Raw genomic sequence first — 17,609 nt, 5'->3', positions numbered from 1 at the left:
ACCGACCAGCTGGGTGGACTTACAGTATGGAAATTTGTTTTCATTTTCATATTTCACATAAAATTGTTGTTTTAAGTTGTTGTTTATTATTATGAGAATTTGCCTTGTGTTAAAGCTATCCTACATCGGTAGAATAAAATATTATAGCATCGAAAAATGAAGAATTACTAACATAACTCCAGTTTACAGTGGATAAAAACATTTGATCTTAGCTAAGAAATATGAATAGTCTTTTTAATAAGTGAAGCAGTTGCACAACAGTGTAGTATTTTTTTGTATTCTAAGTTAAGCTCTGTGTATAAATAGTACAAAAGAAATAAATTTCCCATTTTGTTTTGTCACAGCGTTCTTTTGTCCGTCAGCAACACTATAATCCAGTGTCGCAAAATGGCTTTAGCACGTGATGTACTGGAATGGTGGCCTTAACATAACAAGATTTAGCAAAAGGGCGAGGAATAAAAACAAAAGGCTCAATTTTGGCAATCCCTCGGAGTGATCTACGCGTGATCCTCTGGAGCGAATCCCGAAACAAAGGTCACTATCTGTTCTCTATCTAGAAAAAAAATCTTCTACTTGTAGCGATGGCACTGTTATCGCTATTTTGTTACAGAAGACATATGATGTTCGATATTTACGAAAATGTTTATTTAATTTTTTACAATTTTATTTTAGCATAAAAATTCGGAGGCGAACCCAACTTGACCTATTCGATCGATCATCCTGGAATAATTTTATAAAGCGTAATTATGATACGGCGCGAAATTGGGCCCACATTTTTATTTATTTTTCATAACATTCGGTATGGCACCTATGGCATAACGGAAAGTCAAGTAGGCTTATAAGGCTGACGTCACCATTCTTGATAGAAAAAGTACTGACTGCGGTCAAAGCATTGTAATTCTCTCGGTGGGATCCACTATCTATATACCTAGTCTTTATTTTGACATTAGTTTATACAAACCCACACAATCAACATGCCAATGTTTTGCCATAATTTTGTAATAAAACAACAATTAAGTAAATGGAACGTGTAATACACTGATATCATAAAGAGATAAAAATTCCACGTTTTGTAAATACATTATGACATTTTCATACATCAGCACGATTTGCAGCCTCGTATATTAGAAATATACGAGTATAATTATAAACATTGATAAAATAAATGGTTGTATACACGCAGGAAGTCATACACATAATTATATTAGTTTCTATGATTCAAGCTAAAATAATAACACATGCGTTACGTAGGACTTTCTGTAACAATAAAAAATCACAAAAAAATATATTATTAATAAAAATCATTGTAATGCATGGCGAATATTGAAGTTTTGTAGATGAAAGGTTCCAACTTCTCATATTCATAAGGTATTTTTGTATATAATTATCTACATGGAACTCTATAGTTTTGGAATATCTCTGATTATATTTTAAATCACTAAAAATATACATCATATAACTTCACGGGCACATAAAGAGCTTTTCAAATACGCAAGTGAAAATCGTAGTTTGATACAAATCGTAAACGAATTTCCAAGAACAATATACTTTCTTGTTTTCAAAGCACATATCCAGTAAGTAAGCTCTGGTTCAAAATACAATATGTATTTGTTTCGAAATTATAGTATTGACTATAGCATATTACGTAAATTGGACGTTGAGTCTAAAAAATTATATGTAATAAATAATTCACTATAAACGTAATATTACCACTTAACTGGATGTATAATAATTTCCTTCTGATAATCACCAAAAACAAATATAACAAACAGGACTTCTATTATTTAGAATGCTTTGGGATAGGAGAAAAAAAATGCAATATCTTTACATTGCAAGTACAATCAACTACTTATGACAAATATAAAATCTAACTTACATACAATAAGACTTAGGTTAATATAAAGAGTGTATAGCAATAAGGAAGACATCGATAGCCTGCATGAATTTCTTCGAGAAGAGTGTTTACATATTTTTTCGTACAGTGGGCACTCCACTACTTCTACTTATTTTTTATTTTTTTTTTACAAAACCAGGTTGTAATAATATATTAAAACTAAGGTAATATGTTATTCTTTATATAATATTTTTATATAACAGAAAACTAGACATCGATACAATCGATTATATCATACATACTACTGTTTTATGTTTTGTACAATTTTTAACAAATCTTAAATTTAGAATTTTGAAAACGTAAATAATTTTTTGTTTGTAATTATTTTTTTTTATTATAAAATAAATATAAATCAGTTCGGACTATTTTTCATTTTACTTGCAATAAATGGATTATAAATAATATCAATTTTGTGTATATTTTATAATATTCATTAGATATTACTAAATTTTAAATAATTTGATAATATGAAATGGAGATAAATAAACAAAAACAATTATATAATCAAGACATAATTATGCTAACAGTAACAACATTTTAACATTTGTTATATACTTTTTTTTATAAATCAAAATTGCCTTAAATCAACTCTTTATATGCAACACATAACAATAATTATGTATTATACATTTATGACTTTCTTATGACCATTCAAGCGTTTGAATACAACACCTATAAAACATTTATAAATACTCACTTAGATGATATGTCTTGTTCACTAATTGATTTATGTTATGATTACACGCACACATACTACTTAAGTCATTTCTTGTGACGTAATGCAATTTCAAAACGATAAAACCTCGAATTAAAAAAAAGTGTAGGTAATCTAAGAAATCGGATATAAAAGATAAACCTAAGATATAAATGTATGATAAAAATCTTTTATTTTTAAAAATGTTTAATTCCAGGAAATGCTATATATTTAAATAGACGGTAAAAATAAAATATAATCCTAGAAGAATAATTACGTTTTCACTTAATAAAAAAAGCAATGAGATAGCATTCGCGATGTCGTCTCACTCGATTGGTTTTTCTTCCTCCACAATTTATTTTCTTATACTTTTCTCTGGTTTCGGATGAATGAAGAAATCTGAAGAGACCACATCGGATGAATGGGGCACAACTCACAATGTGAGTTAGCACCTCACTTTAACAAAAATACCGAATAAAAATCTACATTATGTTAATGCCTTTACTAATGTTAATTTGATAGTAAGATTACAATTCTTTTTCATTTGTTCTAACTGATAATAATATTACAATACTTTTCCATTTGTTCTAAAGTTTTAATTTTTTTATTTGGCCATTTTAATTGGTGGTTGATATTATCGTTATCCTGAGTGCAGGTGTTACGGTTATGGCACAAATAAAAATAAATAATAATTTGAGGCATGAAAATTTAGACAGTGAATGACATGTAAATCATCCATAAAACATATCTAGTGTAAACGCAGCTATACTGCGAAATTTAGAGGTATAAAATCTAAATCTCGTAATAGTAGTAATAACATAGTATACGTCTTATATAGGCTGATGTGAGTTAATAATGATTACATTATTAAGTTCCTAACCGTTTCCCATCATGTGATGTCGACACAGATTATAAAAAAGCGATTTTTTCAAAAATACGTTTTCAGTTAAGCATTTGTTACACGTGCCAATAAGGTAATACCAAAACATAACGGGTTGAATAAAATTAAATCGGAATAATTTAAAGGTCTCAATTTAAGAACTAATTTCATTCTCCAATTCCTAATAATCAAATCGCCTTTGGCCACTATCATCCTATATTGGATAGGTATTCTAGCATTTGGGTACATTCTTACACACAACTATAAAAAGAGAGTGTAGATGACACAATAATAAACGAGTATCTAAAACACATGTTTACTTTGTTTTTTCGAAAAAATCAACTTGTGTTGGGTAGGACATATATCGATAAATAAATAAAAAATTATAACGTGAAAACCTGGACATAAATAATTTAATTCCACAACAAATGAGAATATTACTGTAAAATACAAATATTTAAAACAAGTCTTCAAGAATATTAAAAAAAAATTAAATAAAACCTCTAAAAGACTTATTTGGAGCGTCGTTGGCTCCACCAGTTGTATATTATACTGATTTTTTACTAAAGGTCCAAAGTAAAAACATTGTGCCATTTATATTCTCTTAGACTTTTTTCACTGGCTATATTAATTGAAATTGAAAACTCATTGGCCGATATCTTCGTTGAACTGTCTTGTGTAATCTGAATACCCCGTATCCGTATACTAACAAATATTTATGAAACATGGTAACTCGATATTATTTATCGTTACCTATATTGAATTATAATATTATATTGAAGTATCCATAACTGACTATGAAGGTGACTTATCGTGTAAAAAGAAATCCGTTGGTTTATAAATAGTATTTTTTTGTTTATATGGTAAAGTAATTGAATATTTTTTAAAATGTTTTCTAATATTAATTTATACGATAAGCCAACTACATCAACAAACAAATAAACTTAATTTAATTTCACAAAATGTTTGAAATATTTTTTTTTACCTTTTGTAACAACACGTATTATATTTTGAATTATCAAATTATATAAAGATCTCTTATCTTAATAGAATATTCATTGTGATAATTATATACATTATTTATTTGTATATTAATCTATCTTCTTTTCAATATCTAAAAATAATACAAGTAATAATAGTACTTATTTATATAGAAGATATAGCCAGTGAAAATTGCACTGTGTGTGTAGGGATAAGGGTGTCAATATCAGGTATTTTATAAACCCTAACATTCTAATTCAGTCTCATAATTGCGCATACACAAGTAAAAAGATTTATCTTATGAAGTAGTAAAAAAAGCCTTATTAAGCTCATTAGAAGAGAATTTAAAAATGATAAAAAATTCATTGTACGCATTGTAAAGAGAAGAAAAAATATAGCATTTTTACAATTTATATGTTTATAATAATAGAATTTAGTGAGAAAAAACATGCCATGTGACATCGAATGCGTAACAATGAAATATCTCATTTAAAAAGAATTGCTCTGTAGACCACATTCAGGTATAGTATGTATTATAATTGTGTTTAAGTTATATATAGTCCATATAGTCAGCGAACCTGTTAACTTGATTAATAGTATAAAAAAAAAACGTCCACCGAATTCGAACTTCGAACGGTCAACCGGTAAAGACATTTAAAAATATATAATTTTAAAAAATATTGTTACTAATTTGTCTTTATCTATTTTTTGTTAATGCGTAAATGTATGTGGTGTAGAGGGCGACTCTTTTCAGCTTTGACTTGAGATGATTTTTATGAAGATCAATTAGTAATTAAAATTCCAGAACTAGATGAATTTTGAAATAAGCCTTTTTGTTATTCATAAAGATTGATATTAAAATATGTCAATTAATTCATGACTATTTCCTTTAAATGAGAAGTGAAAGTAAAAATAAATTAGAACAATAACAATACAAATCAAAATCCAATTTAGTTATGTTTTTTTATAAATATACAATTGACGTTTTAATATGAAATCCATGGTTTATCCACAACCCTTATATTTATGCTTCAATAGCATTTCCGATTGATCGATTATACGTACCCTATACAAATAAGATTAAAAGCCATAAGGGCACACCAACAAGATTACTATAATGGCCAAATTAAGAGTACATCGATTTGATACATTTATTTCAGGGCTAATTATTTTTACCGGTAGCTGTGTGGGCGCGGGTTCGCGTCGGGAAGTTTTAGCTGTAAAATATAACAGATATACTATAGTCAAAATAGTAAATCAGATATAACGATCTTGACCACAGTCAGATCAGTCTTTCACAGTTAAGTACTACATTTGACCCAAACAAATAAACAGGGCAAGCTTAATGATACAATATTTTTTTCTTCCCTATTCACGGCATTTACATACAACCGTTCTATATCTTTACTGAACTATTAAAAATGTATCTTCCAAGAAAAGAGTTTATATTAGAATATTTCACATCTGTAATGGATCATGTCTTACCAGTAACAGTGGTGTTGAGCACATCCGCAAATCCGTCAAACTCAGTGGCGTAACTGGGTATAGTGCTGAGGCAGGTGATCTCGACAGTCTGGTCTGGGTACAGCTGCAGTGAGTCCAGGGGGAAGTTCAGGTCGGAGATGGTGGCGGAGAGAGGCATGCCGTGGTGGTGCCGGGACGCCTTCACCGTCCCGTGTGGAATCGTCAGCCGTTCGTCTACCTGTTAAAAAAAAGATTTGTATGTTATTTTACAATCGGCCGGCTGCCTGACTTCAACCCTCTTCAATTTCAATTCGATTCGCGAATGAACTATGTGTCCCATTCACCTCGTACGACTTCCACGGAAGAATATGCAGTGATCCACACAACGTTAATATTAGATGGTATGTATCGTTTAATATTCTATGGCTTAATGATGCAGGTACAACACAAACACTCGACCCTTCTCTGGATAGATAAGGATATTATGTGCCGCTATTAAATTGATGTCAGTGTAATTAGAATTAAACAGGTTACACAGTCAATCGCCTGTTAAGTTATCCGGGAAAGATTCTCTATATCGCGGCTATAGCGACGAATGGGCAATGAAATTGGCAGGTTGATATGATGTCGACTGTACAAATAACTGTTTTTATGTTCTTTATAATGTACTCTCTCCCTCTCTCATCTCCACATGTCCACGATGGCGTTCGGAGAGCTATGACGCCGCGCACTATATGACAAAGATTTGTGGACCATGGCGACCATGACGGACATCGTTATATATTTGTTTTCTTCAGAATACAGATTTTTTATCTAACTTAAGTAATTGAAGTTTTGCTCATACAAAAATAAATTCAGAGTCGTATTAGAAATTAATAAGGGAAAAGTTCAATTTTGTTGGTAACGTTATTCGAACAAAGAAAAATATAATGTTTCTAGACATTAAAGTAAATAAAAACTGTACATTGTAGGTACATTAAGTGCTTTGATATTTTCATCCAACCGAAAATTGATATGCTTACAAAGCAATAACCGAGCATTATGTGATGTTTCATTGAAATCGATGAAATGTGTCCATAAACTGTGTCATAAAAACATGCTGAGGTTTTTACTGACGATACTGTTTCTTTTATCCGTAATAACCGATTAATGTTTCGGGTTGCTTTCTGCGTCGGACATTTGGGAATTTTGTAATACTTGAACAAAACTAAATTACCTATATTATTTTAGATGAAATACTTACAGGAACAGTGACATCAAAAGAGTTATATTGTCCAAGTGGTTCAACATTATTAATGTATGTACATTATTTGCAATTGATTTTCATATGCCATTATGTAATGGCATATGAAAATCAATTGCGATTTTTATTCAAATACATTGTCATCATTAGTTTATATAGTGTTATGAAAAACAAATTATTTTATAAATTAAGTTTTTTCTGGAAAACATATTTTTTGTGTGTAAAAGCGAGTGTGGTTATCATCGACATGTCTTTCCTTTCGGAAAGTGTCTATGAGTTTTAAGTACAAAGTATGTTGTCATGTGCCACTTAGGTACGTACCTTAATGTTATTTATGAACCAGGTGAGGTGAGGTGCGGGGTACGCGGGTCCACTCTGGCACTTTGCTTCCAAATTTTCACTTGAAAAGTGTATTTTATGTTTTAGCTTTATTTTCGGACGGTGTTTTTGTCGTACTAAAAAAAAAGATATATAGAAAAACACACTGGATACTTTTATTCGATTACAATTTGAAATGTGAATAAATGGAATATGTGTGTTAATTAAGAAATAACATTCCTATGGAATTTTATGAACTTTTCTCAAAATTCAAGGCGATTAAAATGCAAGATAAATTTTACTCACCAAAAACTTGTATTTCGTGATAGTTAGAAATTTTAGAATACAAAGGAGTCTCCAAAGCTATCTCGCATGCGTATTGACCGGATGCCGTGAAGTCCATCTTATCTAAAGTGATCGTGGTCGGCTGCAGTTTGCTTAGCTAGAATAAAACTTTTCGGTAAGACGTTTTACTGAATAAAATAATCGTGAACATTCCATAACATATTCGTTACAATGGTTTGACAAATTAGATTGCCAAAGACAGTGTGTAGTGGAGAAAAATAAGTAGGAAAGTGGGATACTATGCTTCAGGACGATTTATTTCTGAGGAAAAATCAGGAATGCGTTTAGATATCTATGTCACACAAATAATTATTTTTGATCTAGACGAGAACTACGACTTCACAGCTGCAGCTTCATAGCTTTAAAAGGAGTACTGTTATTTAAGCGGCGCTGTCATAATAAACATAAATTCTCAAAATAACAGAATGCAAAACATCGGTAATCAAATTTTTGAACTATTCTGTTCTATTAAAGCTTAAAAGAATTTTATTAAAACACTAATACCAATAAAAGCATTTATGTTTTCATTATCGAAAATGCAAAATGTTTGCTTTATATTTAATTTTGTAGTTTCAATATAGGAAGCTTACCAGTACAGCGCTAATGCGATGTTGATTTTAATTATTAAAATATGTATGTATTAGCTTTTTCATGTTAGCTTAATTAAAAAATCACATACTTAGATACAAGTTGCTTCTAATATTATATTAAGTAATATTTTATAAAGTACTTTCCGCCATAATTATGGTGGCTTTTCCCATTGAGTTTTTCCAACTTTAATTAAACTGCTACTACTTTTTGTGATTGATTAATTGTTATTATTAATGTCCTGTGATATATTTTTGGTTTCCGGTATTAATTATAATGGATTTATAAAAATGTGATGCATAGTGCCGCCAGTGTTTTATATACGGCCTTAAGTAGAAATTCTAAAAATACTTACAATCATATTCGCACCAGTGACGTTGTAAAGTTCATAAGGCGGGTCTCGGCCTCGGACAAACTTCATGATTCTCTGTCCGTTTTGGTAGAACACCACCTGTGGGAAAGGGCGCTTTGTACATTGAAGAGGTGAATTGTTATAAAAAAATACTATTTTATTTTGTTAAACATTTTCATTGTTCACTATATCTACTTAGGAATCCGCTGTCAATGAAATTTGACTGTATTTTTAGAGGGACAAACAGTTTAGATGTAAACAATACGGTAGGAATTTTATAAACAAAATAAATTTTGACCACTTAAAAATTTATAGAATAATGGTGCATGGTAAGTGATCTGGTAGAAAAAAAATTATTATTTTCGGTAAATAAATCTAATCTAGATAATTTCGGATAACGATCAGTTTGTATTCTGTCGCCGTCCTTAAGGCTTTAAATTATTGAGTATCATCCTCATTCACACACCCTCAAACTTTCCTTTTATAATAATGGAATACCTAATAAATCACCCAACAAAACATCACTTTCGTAATACTAATATCACTGAATTGCCTCATGTGACTTTTACTATCAACTTTAGGGTTAGATTACTGCTCCACTTTGCACTATTTAATGGCACTTAATATTAACACGCATGGCTTGGCAGCTCTAATCCGAAAAGGCCGAGCAGCTGCCACGCTTCAACAATGTTTAAAAGGGATCTCGCAGTAAACCTTTACTTGAATTAAATTGGCGGTTATACTAACATTTACTAGACGAAGTTTAAAACATTCATTCAACATTTCTGTGCATTCGAGCCGATAAAAGTAATTTTTTTTGTGCTTGTAAAGTCTTATGTTTTAATTGTCTATTATTTATATATGTTAGTAAAAATATTTCACTTAATCATTCAATGTTATGCCCAATAATTGACCATAAAAATGTCAACATAGGTATGTTTCATCAATTTCCACCATATATATATATATATATATATATATATATATATATATATATATATATAATGAATATATATAGCTTTGAATATTTTGTAATAATATTCCCATAGGTATTCATGCGACAAATTAATGTATATTATGCGATAATAATGTATATTTATATGTAGGTATTTCTTCAAAATGTTTGATTAATCTCTACTTGGACTCAATATTTAATAATGCTCTCAACGGGCTTACTAAGACTTAAAAGCATTAATTATATTCAAAGCCACGAATCCGAAATATAATGAATTAACTAAGCATTTCATTCAATGTAAACAAATACTGATACCTAAATAAACATAAAAGAGCCACTGGCAAAGCATTTCTAATATTTTCTGAAACATCAGAACTGAGATTGTTGAATACACCACGTAGGTGGTCTCCGATGTTATACAAAAACCACACAGAAACCTTACATTTAATATTACAATTAATTGACATTTATGTAAATACTAGCGGCAATCCAGACTATAGGTTCCTTTGGGATTCGCAATTAAGCCTTGTTTTATTCTACTCATGTGTGCTATTTCAATAGGCTGTGGTTAGCTTTGATATCCTTATCATTACATATATTACAATAAAACAAGGTCCTCTACCCCGTCTGTCTGCCAGTTCGAGGTAAACTCAAAAACTACTGCACGGATTTTCATGCGGTTTTCACCAATAAATAGTGTGATTCCTTGGAAGATTTAGGTGCATGATTTATTACGTTTTTACCCGAGCGAAGACGTAACGGGCCGCTGTGATAAATAAACAAACCTTGTACAAGGCCTCTGGATCCACGTTGTGATTGCAGCGCAAGGTGGCACTGTTGTGATGAACCACGTAGCGAGGACCTCTCAGCTCCACCCAAACATCCGACATGCTTTGAACTGCAAACAATAATTATAATAAGTATACTTTATGAATTTATTATTTCAGAAATTTAAGAAAAAAATTAAGAAAGGTAAAACCTAAAATTTCTACCATTCGGACCAAGAAGATCTGATCTATTTTCCTAAGATGATAGTGCTTCTTATATTGTAGTTTGTATTGCAGGCCTATACTTGCTTCCGCTGAAAGAAAATATTGAGAGGAAACCTCCGCACTGCCTGGCTCACAAATCAGTTTGGCGCATACGACTAATGGCTGCTGACTTACGTTGTCAAATGCTTTTAGATGTCTTGAATAAGACCTAACCATTTTGATTATCAGATATTTTATTTTATTTATTTTTATTGATAAGGTACACAAACAGATTACAGATAAAAAAACACTTAATATAAATAACAGTAATTAAAAACCAATCTGAAATCCACTGGAGTGTACACAGATTTGCAAAATAAATACTAGTGCAAAGCTAAACAATTATACATAGAATTAAAATTAAGGTTATACAAGTATGTTTAAAGAATTTAGTTCATCCAAGGTAGATTTAACAATGTTCATCCAAGATAGATTTAACAATGCGTTTATAATGAGACAGGTTAGGATTGAAAATGTCTAGATCAGCGTTACGACGCCTAAGTTCGTCGAAATCGCGACACATTCGAACTATTGGGTTAAAGAACGATGTATTGTTTTTATAAGCAATCAGGCGGAAAATGCGCGGATCTCGCAACCGAGACCGGCCATTGAAATTAATTAAGTTAACAAGTTCAGGACAATCAATGGAGGAGTGGACAATCTTGTGGAGGTACACCAACTCACATAGTTGTCTTCGTCTGTCCAATCTAGTCACATTAAAATATTTTGCCCTATCATCGTATGTTGCGAGTGTGCGGATTAAACCGTATTTAAAACATATAGATCGTAAAAAGCGCCTTTGAACGCCCTCAATTTTTGCAGAATGGACATTATAAAATGGCGACCACACTACCGAAGCATATTCAAGAACAGAACGAACTAATACATTAAACAGATAAATCAAAGTAGACGGCTTCTTAAAATCTTTCATAATCCTTATAATAAAACCAACCAACTGATAACCACGATTAGAGATATACTCGAAATGTTCCTTAAAATTCAATTTAGAATCAAAGTAGACACCCAAATCCTTTGCCACAGACTTTTGGGCTAATAATTGATTCCCTATATGATATTCATATTGTATCTGACTTTTTTTTGTGGTGAAAGTTATGTAAAAACACTTGTCCACGTTTAAATACATTTTATTGCGAAAACACCAATTTTGAATATTGTCAAGATCACGTTGGAGCATCAGGCAGTCATTAACACCATTAACTACTCGAAACAACTTAAGATCGTCCGCATACAACAAAACCTCACTTGAAATATGTTCAACTAAGTCATTAATGAATATTATAAATAACAATGGACCTAGATGGGAGCCTTGTGGAACTCCAGATGTTAATTCGACCGGTTTTGATAAAAATCCTTTAACTGCAACGATCTGACTGCGGTTGGAAAGATATGAAATCAACCATCTTAACAAATTGCCATGTATCCCATATGCAGCCAATTTAGCCGAGAGTATTCTGTGGTCAACTTTATCAAAGGCTTTAGAGAAATCAGTATATATAGAATCAACTTGCTTGTTTGATGCAAATGCCTGACATATGTAATTTTTATATACTAATAAATTGCTAACAGTTGACCTCCCAGAAACAAAACCATGTTGAAAATTAGAGATGGCTTGCTTAACATGGCTGTAGACGTGTTCATAAACAAGAGACTCAAAGATTTTTGCTATACAGGATAAGATGCTAATTGGTCTATAATTTTCACATTTAGTTCTATCCCCTGATTTATGTATCGGCACAACGTAGGCATTCTTCCAAACATTAGGAAATATACCACTATTGAGTGATTTATTGAAAACAATGAACAATGGTTCGCTTAGCTCATCACAGCATTCCTTGACAAACAATGATGGTATACCATCTGGCCCAGGCCCCTTATGGGAGTCCAATGATTGGATTTTTTTGACTATATCTTCTCTGGTTATGAAAACATTATTTAGTGTTAGATTAAGTCTGTCAGGTAGTGCAAATGTAGAATCATTATTGTCAGAAATTTCATAGACCGAAGAAAAGTATGTAGAAAACAGTTCACAAATGCCTTGAGGGTCTGTAGCAAATTTATCACCATGACTCATAGATTCAGGAACACCCCTAGTTGCACCTGACTTTTTATTATTAACAAATTTAAAGAATTGTCTAACCTCCTTATCTAAGTTATTTTCAACCTCCCTCTGCATAGATTTGTAACATGCGTCCATTAGATGTTTGCTGCGACTTCTCAACATTTTATACGTGTCGTAATCCCTTGGGTTGGCAAACTTTTTAAATAATTTATGATATTTTTCCTTTTCACGAAGACATTGAATAAGGGGATAACTAAACCAGTACGGATATAGATGAGGGTTACATTTTTTCAGCGGTGTGTACAATAGAATAGCAGAATTAATTTCCTCGTACAAAGCTTCTACGGCGCTATCGATATCCAAACCATCAAATAGATCATACCAGTTAATTTTACCTAAATAATCTCTAACATTATCGAAGTTGCATTTATAAAAGTTAGGTTTTAAAACATTAGGATTCGGCTTCATAAGATTAGGTTTGCCATTACAATAGTCAAGATTTATCAGTAAAGCCGGATGATGGCGGTCAAGATTTAATAGTGGGTCAATTTCATTTACTTCTAGGTCATTTATAGTAGATAATACTAGGTCTAAGAGGCGATCGTTACAATTTCTAAAGCTATTGTACTGTTTGAGATCACATAACGCCATTGTGTCAAAAAGAAAGCGGTCCTTGGAGGAAACAGCAGAGCCAGGGGTAAGTCGCGAATCCAAATCAGATTTATTCCAGTATATTTCAGGGAAGTTAAAGTCGCCTACCAGTATAAAATGTCCTGAAGAGTTGTTATTAAGAATGATATTTTGACAGTGCGTCATAAATTTACTGACATCATCGGAAAGGAGATAAGGTGGAAGATAACATAAGCATATATTTAATGGAGAATGGTTTGAGGACTTGGGCAGTATAGAAATCCAGACATCCTCAAAGTTACTGTCCCAGGACGATCTACGAATAACAGTATAACATTTTTTAATAGCCACGATTACCCCTCCTCCCTCGTCCTTCCTCCCGTTATAAGAACTTTCATTTCTATCTCGCCTGAATACATTGTAACGCTCATCAAACATCTCCTCATTAAAAATACCTACATCCAAATTTGTCTCAGTCAAGCAAATTACATCGTAATCACTGTTAAGTATGTTTAAGTATAGCTGATGTGTTTTAGAACGCATACGATTTACATTTTGATAGTACATAAGCATAATCAAATAATTCAATTACAAAGTTATATAGAAAAAAAAAAAAAAAAAAATATATAATAATATGAGAAATAAATATAATTAAATAATCACTATAAATATAAAACTATTTGATTTTCGATAGACAATCCTTGTTTTTAATGTGGATCGCCGGAGAGTTCTCATCTTTCCTAACATAAATGTTTCCATATTTAACCCATACGTATCTGTATTTTCCTCGGGCTGCTACTCTGGACAAGGCGAAAAGCTCCTTGCACTCTGGTGATAGGTGTTCAGAAACGTAGACAGGACATTTGTCGCCCTGTATCCCTAAGTGCACAGAACTTAATGTGTTACCGGGGTTTGATTTGTTGTAACGCTTGACAGCTGACAGGAGAGTATCACGGTGGCGCATAGAGGGCAGTGATAGCAAAATGTTACGTGGGCGGCTCGATGCAGTTGTAGGTAACTTCGCAACTCGGCGACAAGTACTAATTTCAGTATCTGTAGTAGGTAAGCTCACTGCATTATACAGATTCTTTACGAGCGTCATAACATTCTCGTTTCTCTTTTCGGGCACTCCCTGAATTTCAACATTAAGGCTACGCGATACTTTTTCTATCGATTCCAGACGTCTTTGCAAAGCATTCAAATCTTTTTTCAGATCAGTATTTTGTTTCTCAAGTGACTTAACCTTTGCATCAGTCGACTCGATGTCCGATTTGAGCTCTTTCTGCCCGTCTTGTAAAAAGTCTGTAGTTTGTGTAAATTCAAGCCTGACTTGGTCAATAGCAGCAACTACTTCTTTTTTTATGAGGTGGCTCATACTAGATTGAAATGATCTCTTAAATAATTCAAACTTTTCATCCAATTTTGATTCAAGTTTAGAATCCAATAAATTCGCGATACTTTGCAGTGTCACTTCCCCTCCCAGAGACGGGCGTACTGAAGCAGATAGATAAAACACAAGGCTGACGCACTCGCGGTGTGGTTTCCTCCTTGATCGTTGAACACCAACAATTGGCACATACAGAACATTCAAGTTTTAACCAAATATTTATAATAAAGTATGTTTTAAATAGTAGACATTAGAAACCATTCAACACCATCATACAGCTAAGCAAGAAATATTTATTCACACACGGTAGTCTGGGAGAGATTACTAAGTATTATACAATACTCGTTATGTTCAAATGGAGGCTGTAACTTTGGTTAATGAAGTAATATGTTCGTAAGTATCGTCATAAATCTCTTAATACTATTTCCGCTCCAGTGAAGTGGAAAATACTACTAGTAAGGCAATTACATCATATAGTTTAGCATTTTACGTGGATAAGTTACAGCTGGAAAGTTATTACAAGAATAAAAAGTTATGTGATTTTTATTAAAAAGGAACAGTCCTTTCAATCCAGAGTATACGACGTAAGATGATGTCTCAGATTACGACAGCATCATCCGCCTACTCTGTAATCATAAATTCTTAAAATGTGTTTTTAAGAATGTTCTAACAATGTGTTTCTAGCTTTTCGCCCGCGTGATCTTCCCACGGCAAATGTAAGGTACAATTCCAGAAATGAAAAGTAGCCTATGTACTTGCCCGTCCATACATAAGAAATTTCAAAAGGATTAGTTGAGCAGAGAAAGCTTGAACAAACATGTTTTCGTGTGCTGATTTTATTTCTTACATGATGGTCGTTGTATGTGAATCGGAAGGTCCCTCGTTCGAATCCGATTCTTTAAATAGGATTTGTTAAGAATCGTGACGAGCTTGTATATAGCAATCTACGACATTGGGTAATTTTATTTTTCCTATATCAAAACCTGGTACCTATATCAATAGGTACCAGGTTTTGATATAGGAAAAATGCGATGAAGGTGAAAATTCAATTGTGAAGAAACCCGGACCGAGCTAGATAGCAAAGTAGACATGATCTTTATTTGTATCTAGTTTGTTTCAACAGTTGCGGAAGCGCTGTTATTACGATCCATCAATTTTCTTGAGGAAGGAATCTTCCTATTTTCTTGTTTTATGGCTCCAACGTTAGCTAAAATGATGATTTTGACAACGTCAAGGTTGGGAATAGCAAGGAATCATTACCAAAATCAATCATTCATAAAATTGACATAAGGTACAATTTAGACAAAATGGCGTCCTTAGAGTTTTCGTTTTCTTGCGCATATTAAAATTATCGTCAAAGTTTACTAAAGCAACCTACCCTTAGAAATCACTTCGATCGATCAGCTCTCTTTAACAGAAGGGATAGATATAGGACATGTCCTGGATATCGACGATAAATGAAGGCGATAAGCAATGGCCTTCCTGTCTTGTATTTATCACGCGACAGGGGCCAAGACCAGGATTTTGCTTTTCGATAAACCTACTTTTCTTCATGATACACGATGTTTCGGTAAACTTTGTCTATAATAGTAGTACACAACTAGGTACTAATATATATTTTTAAAAGGATGTGTTTGTCGCTAAAATGTACCTATCTACTAGTTTTAATCCGGTGGATACCGTAAGAGGTGACTAAGGGATAAAAAATAGTTGATTGTTAGTGATAGTATTCCCGAAAAGGGTTGATGTCAGGCATTGCTGAATCTACAAAATTTAAATAAATATTTTTTTTTGAGTGGACTCTAGGTTTTGGTGCGTCATAGCCGTTAATATTAAGTACTGGAAGCACGCTCACATATTAGAAAGCGAAAGAGAGAGTAGTTTTTAAAGCTTCCACAATAAATACTTATCGACATATTTTTTATGGAAGTGTTACCAGAAGAGCTAGTTAGTGCCAAGTTCAAATTCTGCTAGTCATGTATACCCAAATAAGATTCTATTGATAAAATGGAATATTGCAATATAATAAAATGGGCATGAATAACTTTTAGGTAATTATGTAAATATTATTTCTGCCGTAGTAAAAGTATTTGCTACGGCTATCTGAATAACATTCCCAGTATTTCAATAAAGTTGATGAATATATCAGTTTTAAAATGGAATTACTATTCACGGGCTCTAACCTTTTACCAATACAGGCAACGAAAACAAATTGAAAATAACTAGTAAAACACAAATTGGATTCGCCTACAGCCACTTAAAATCCTTACGCAACTTGAAAATGTAATATTGAAAGTATTTTTTTATTATTATTATGGAATTGCTTCCAATTTTAGCAATAGCTAGTTTGTTATATTTGACTCGTTTTAATTAGTATTTGAAGCGATATGGTGGTGTAACGATTAAGATGCCCGACTGTGAGCCGAAAGGTCGCTGGTTCGAATCCTACTCGTACCACATGAGTTTGTGTACCAATCTGACTCATGTATAGTAGTTTTTATCGTCTACCATTTGTTTCCGGTAAAACCTGTACTCTGGTTGATTATTTAATAGTGCCAAGAAAGTCGTTGTATGTGTTTCATTCCACGTAATGACCGAGTCGTATTCCTCATGGCTGACCATGAGGAAACGACTACGAAGAATTAGTATTTGTGTCTATTCAATAATATTCACTGTATTATGTTAATTAAACCGAAATCCTAAGTCGTAGGTAAGTGTCAACATAAAGAAAAAGTTAGGATTTATTTTTGAAATGAGACAGACAGAC

The 17,609-nt window shown here is 32.3% G+C and overlaps 1 protein-coding gene across 1 annotated transcript in view; it reads right to left on the bottom strand.

The window, feature by feature from the left end:
* Window positions 1-1,019: 1,019 nt before the first annotated feature.
* The window catches only part of LOC128676667 (uncharacterized), a 33,015-nt gene continuing 16,425 nt past the window's right edge, over window positions 1,020-17,609 (bottom strand). Inside the window, exons 3-8 of the mRNA XM_053756937.1 lie at window positions 10,500-10,612; window positions 8,763-8,858; window positions 7,781-7,916; window positions 7,478-7,611; window positions 5,935-6,151; window positions 1,020-5,666 (exon numbers count right to left, since the gene is read on the bottom strand). Coding sequence (XP_053612912.1) covers window positions 5,530-5,666; window positions 5,935-6,151; window positions 7,478-7,611; window positions 7,781-7,916; window positions 8,763-8,858; window positions 10,500-10,612 — 833 coding nt within the window. The 3' untranslated portion in view covers window positions 1,020-5,529. The remainder of the gene's footprint in view (window positions 5,667-5,934; window positions 6,152-7,477; window positions 7,612-7,780; window positions 7,917-8,762; window positions 8,859-10,499; window positions 10,613-17,609) is intronic.

This window comes from Plodia interpunctella, chromosome 16 (assembly GCF_027563975.2).
Source record: "Plodia interpunctella isolate USDA-ARS_2022_Savannah chromosome 16, ilPloInte3.2, whole genome shotgun sequence".
Classification (NCBI taxonomy): domain Eukaryota; kingdom Metazoa; phylum Arthropoda; class Insecta; order Lepidoptera; family Pyralidae; genus Plodia; species Plodia interpunctella.
The sequence above is the reverse complement of the archived record's forward strand: the minus strand, read 5'-3'. Positions and strand labels throughout refer to the sequence as shown.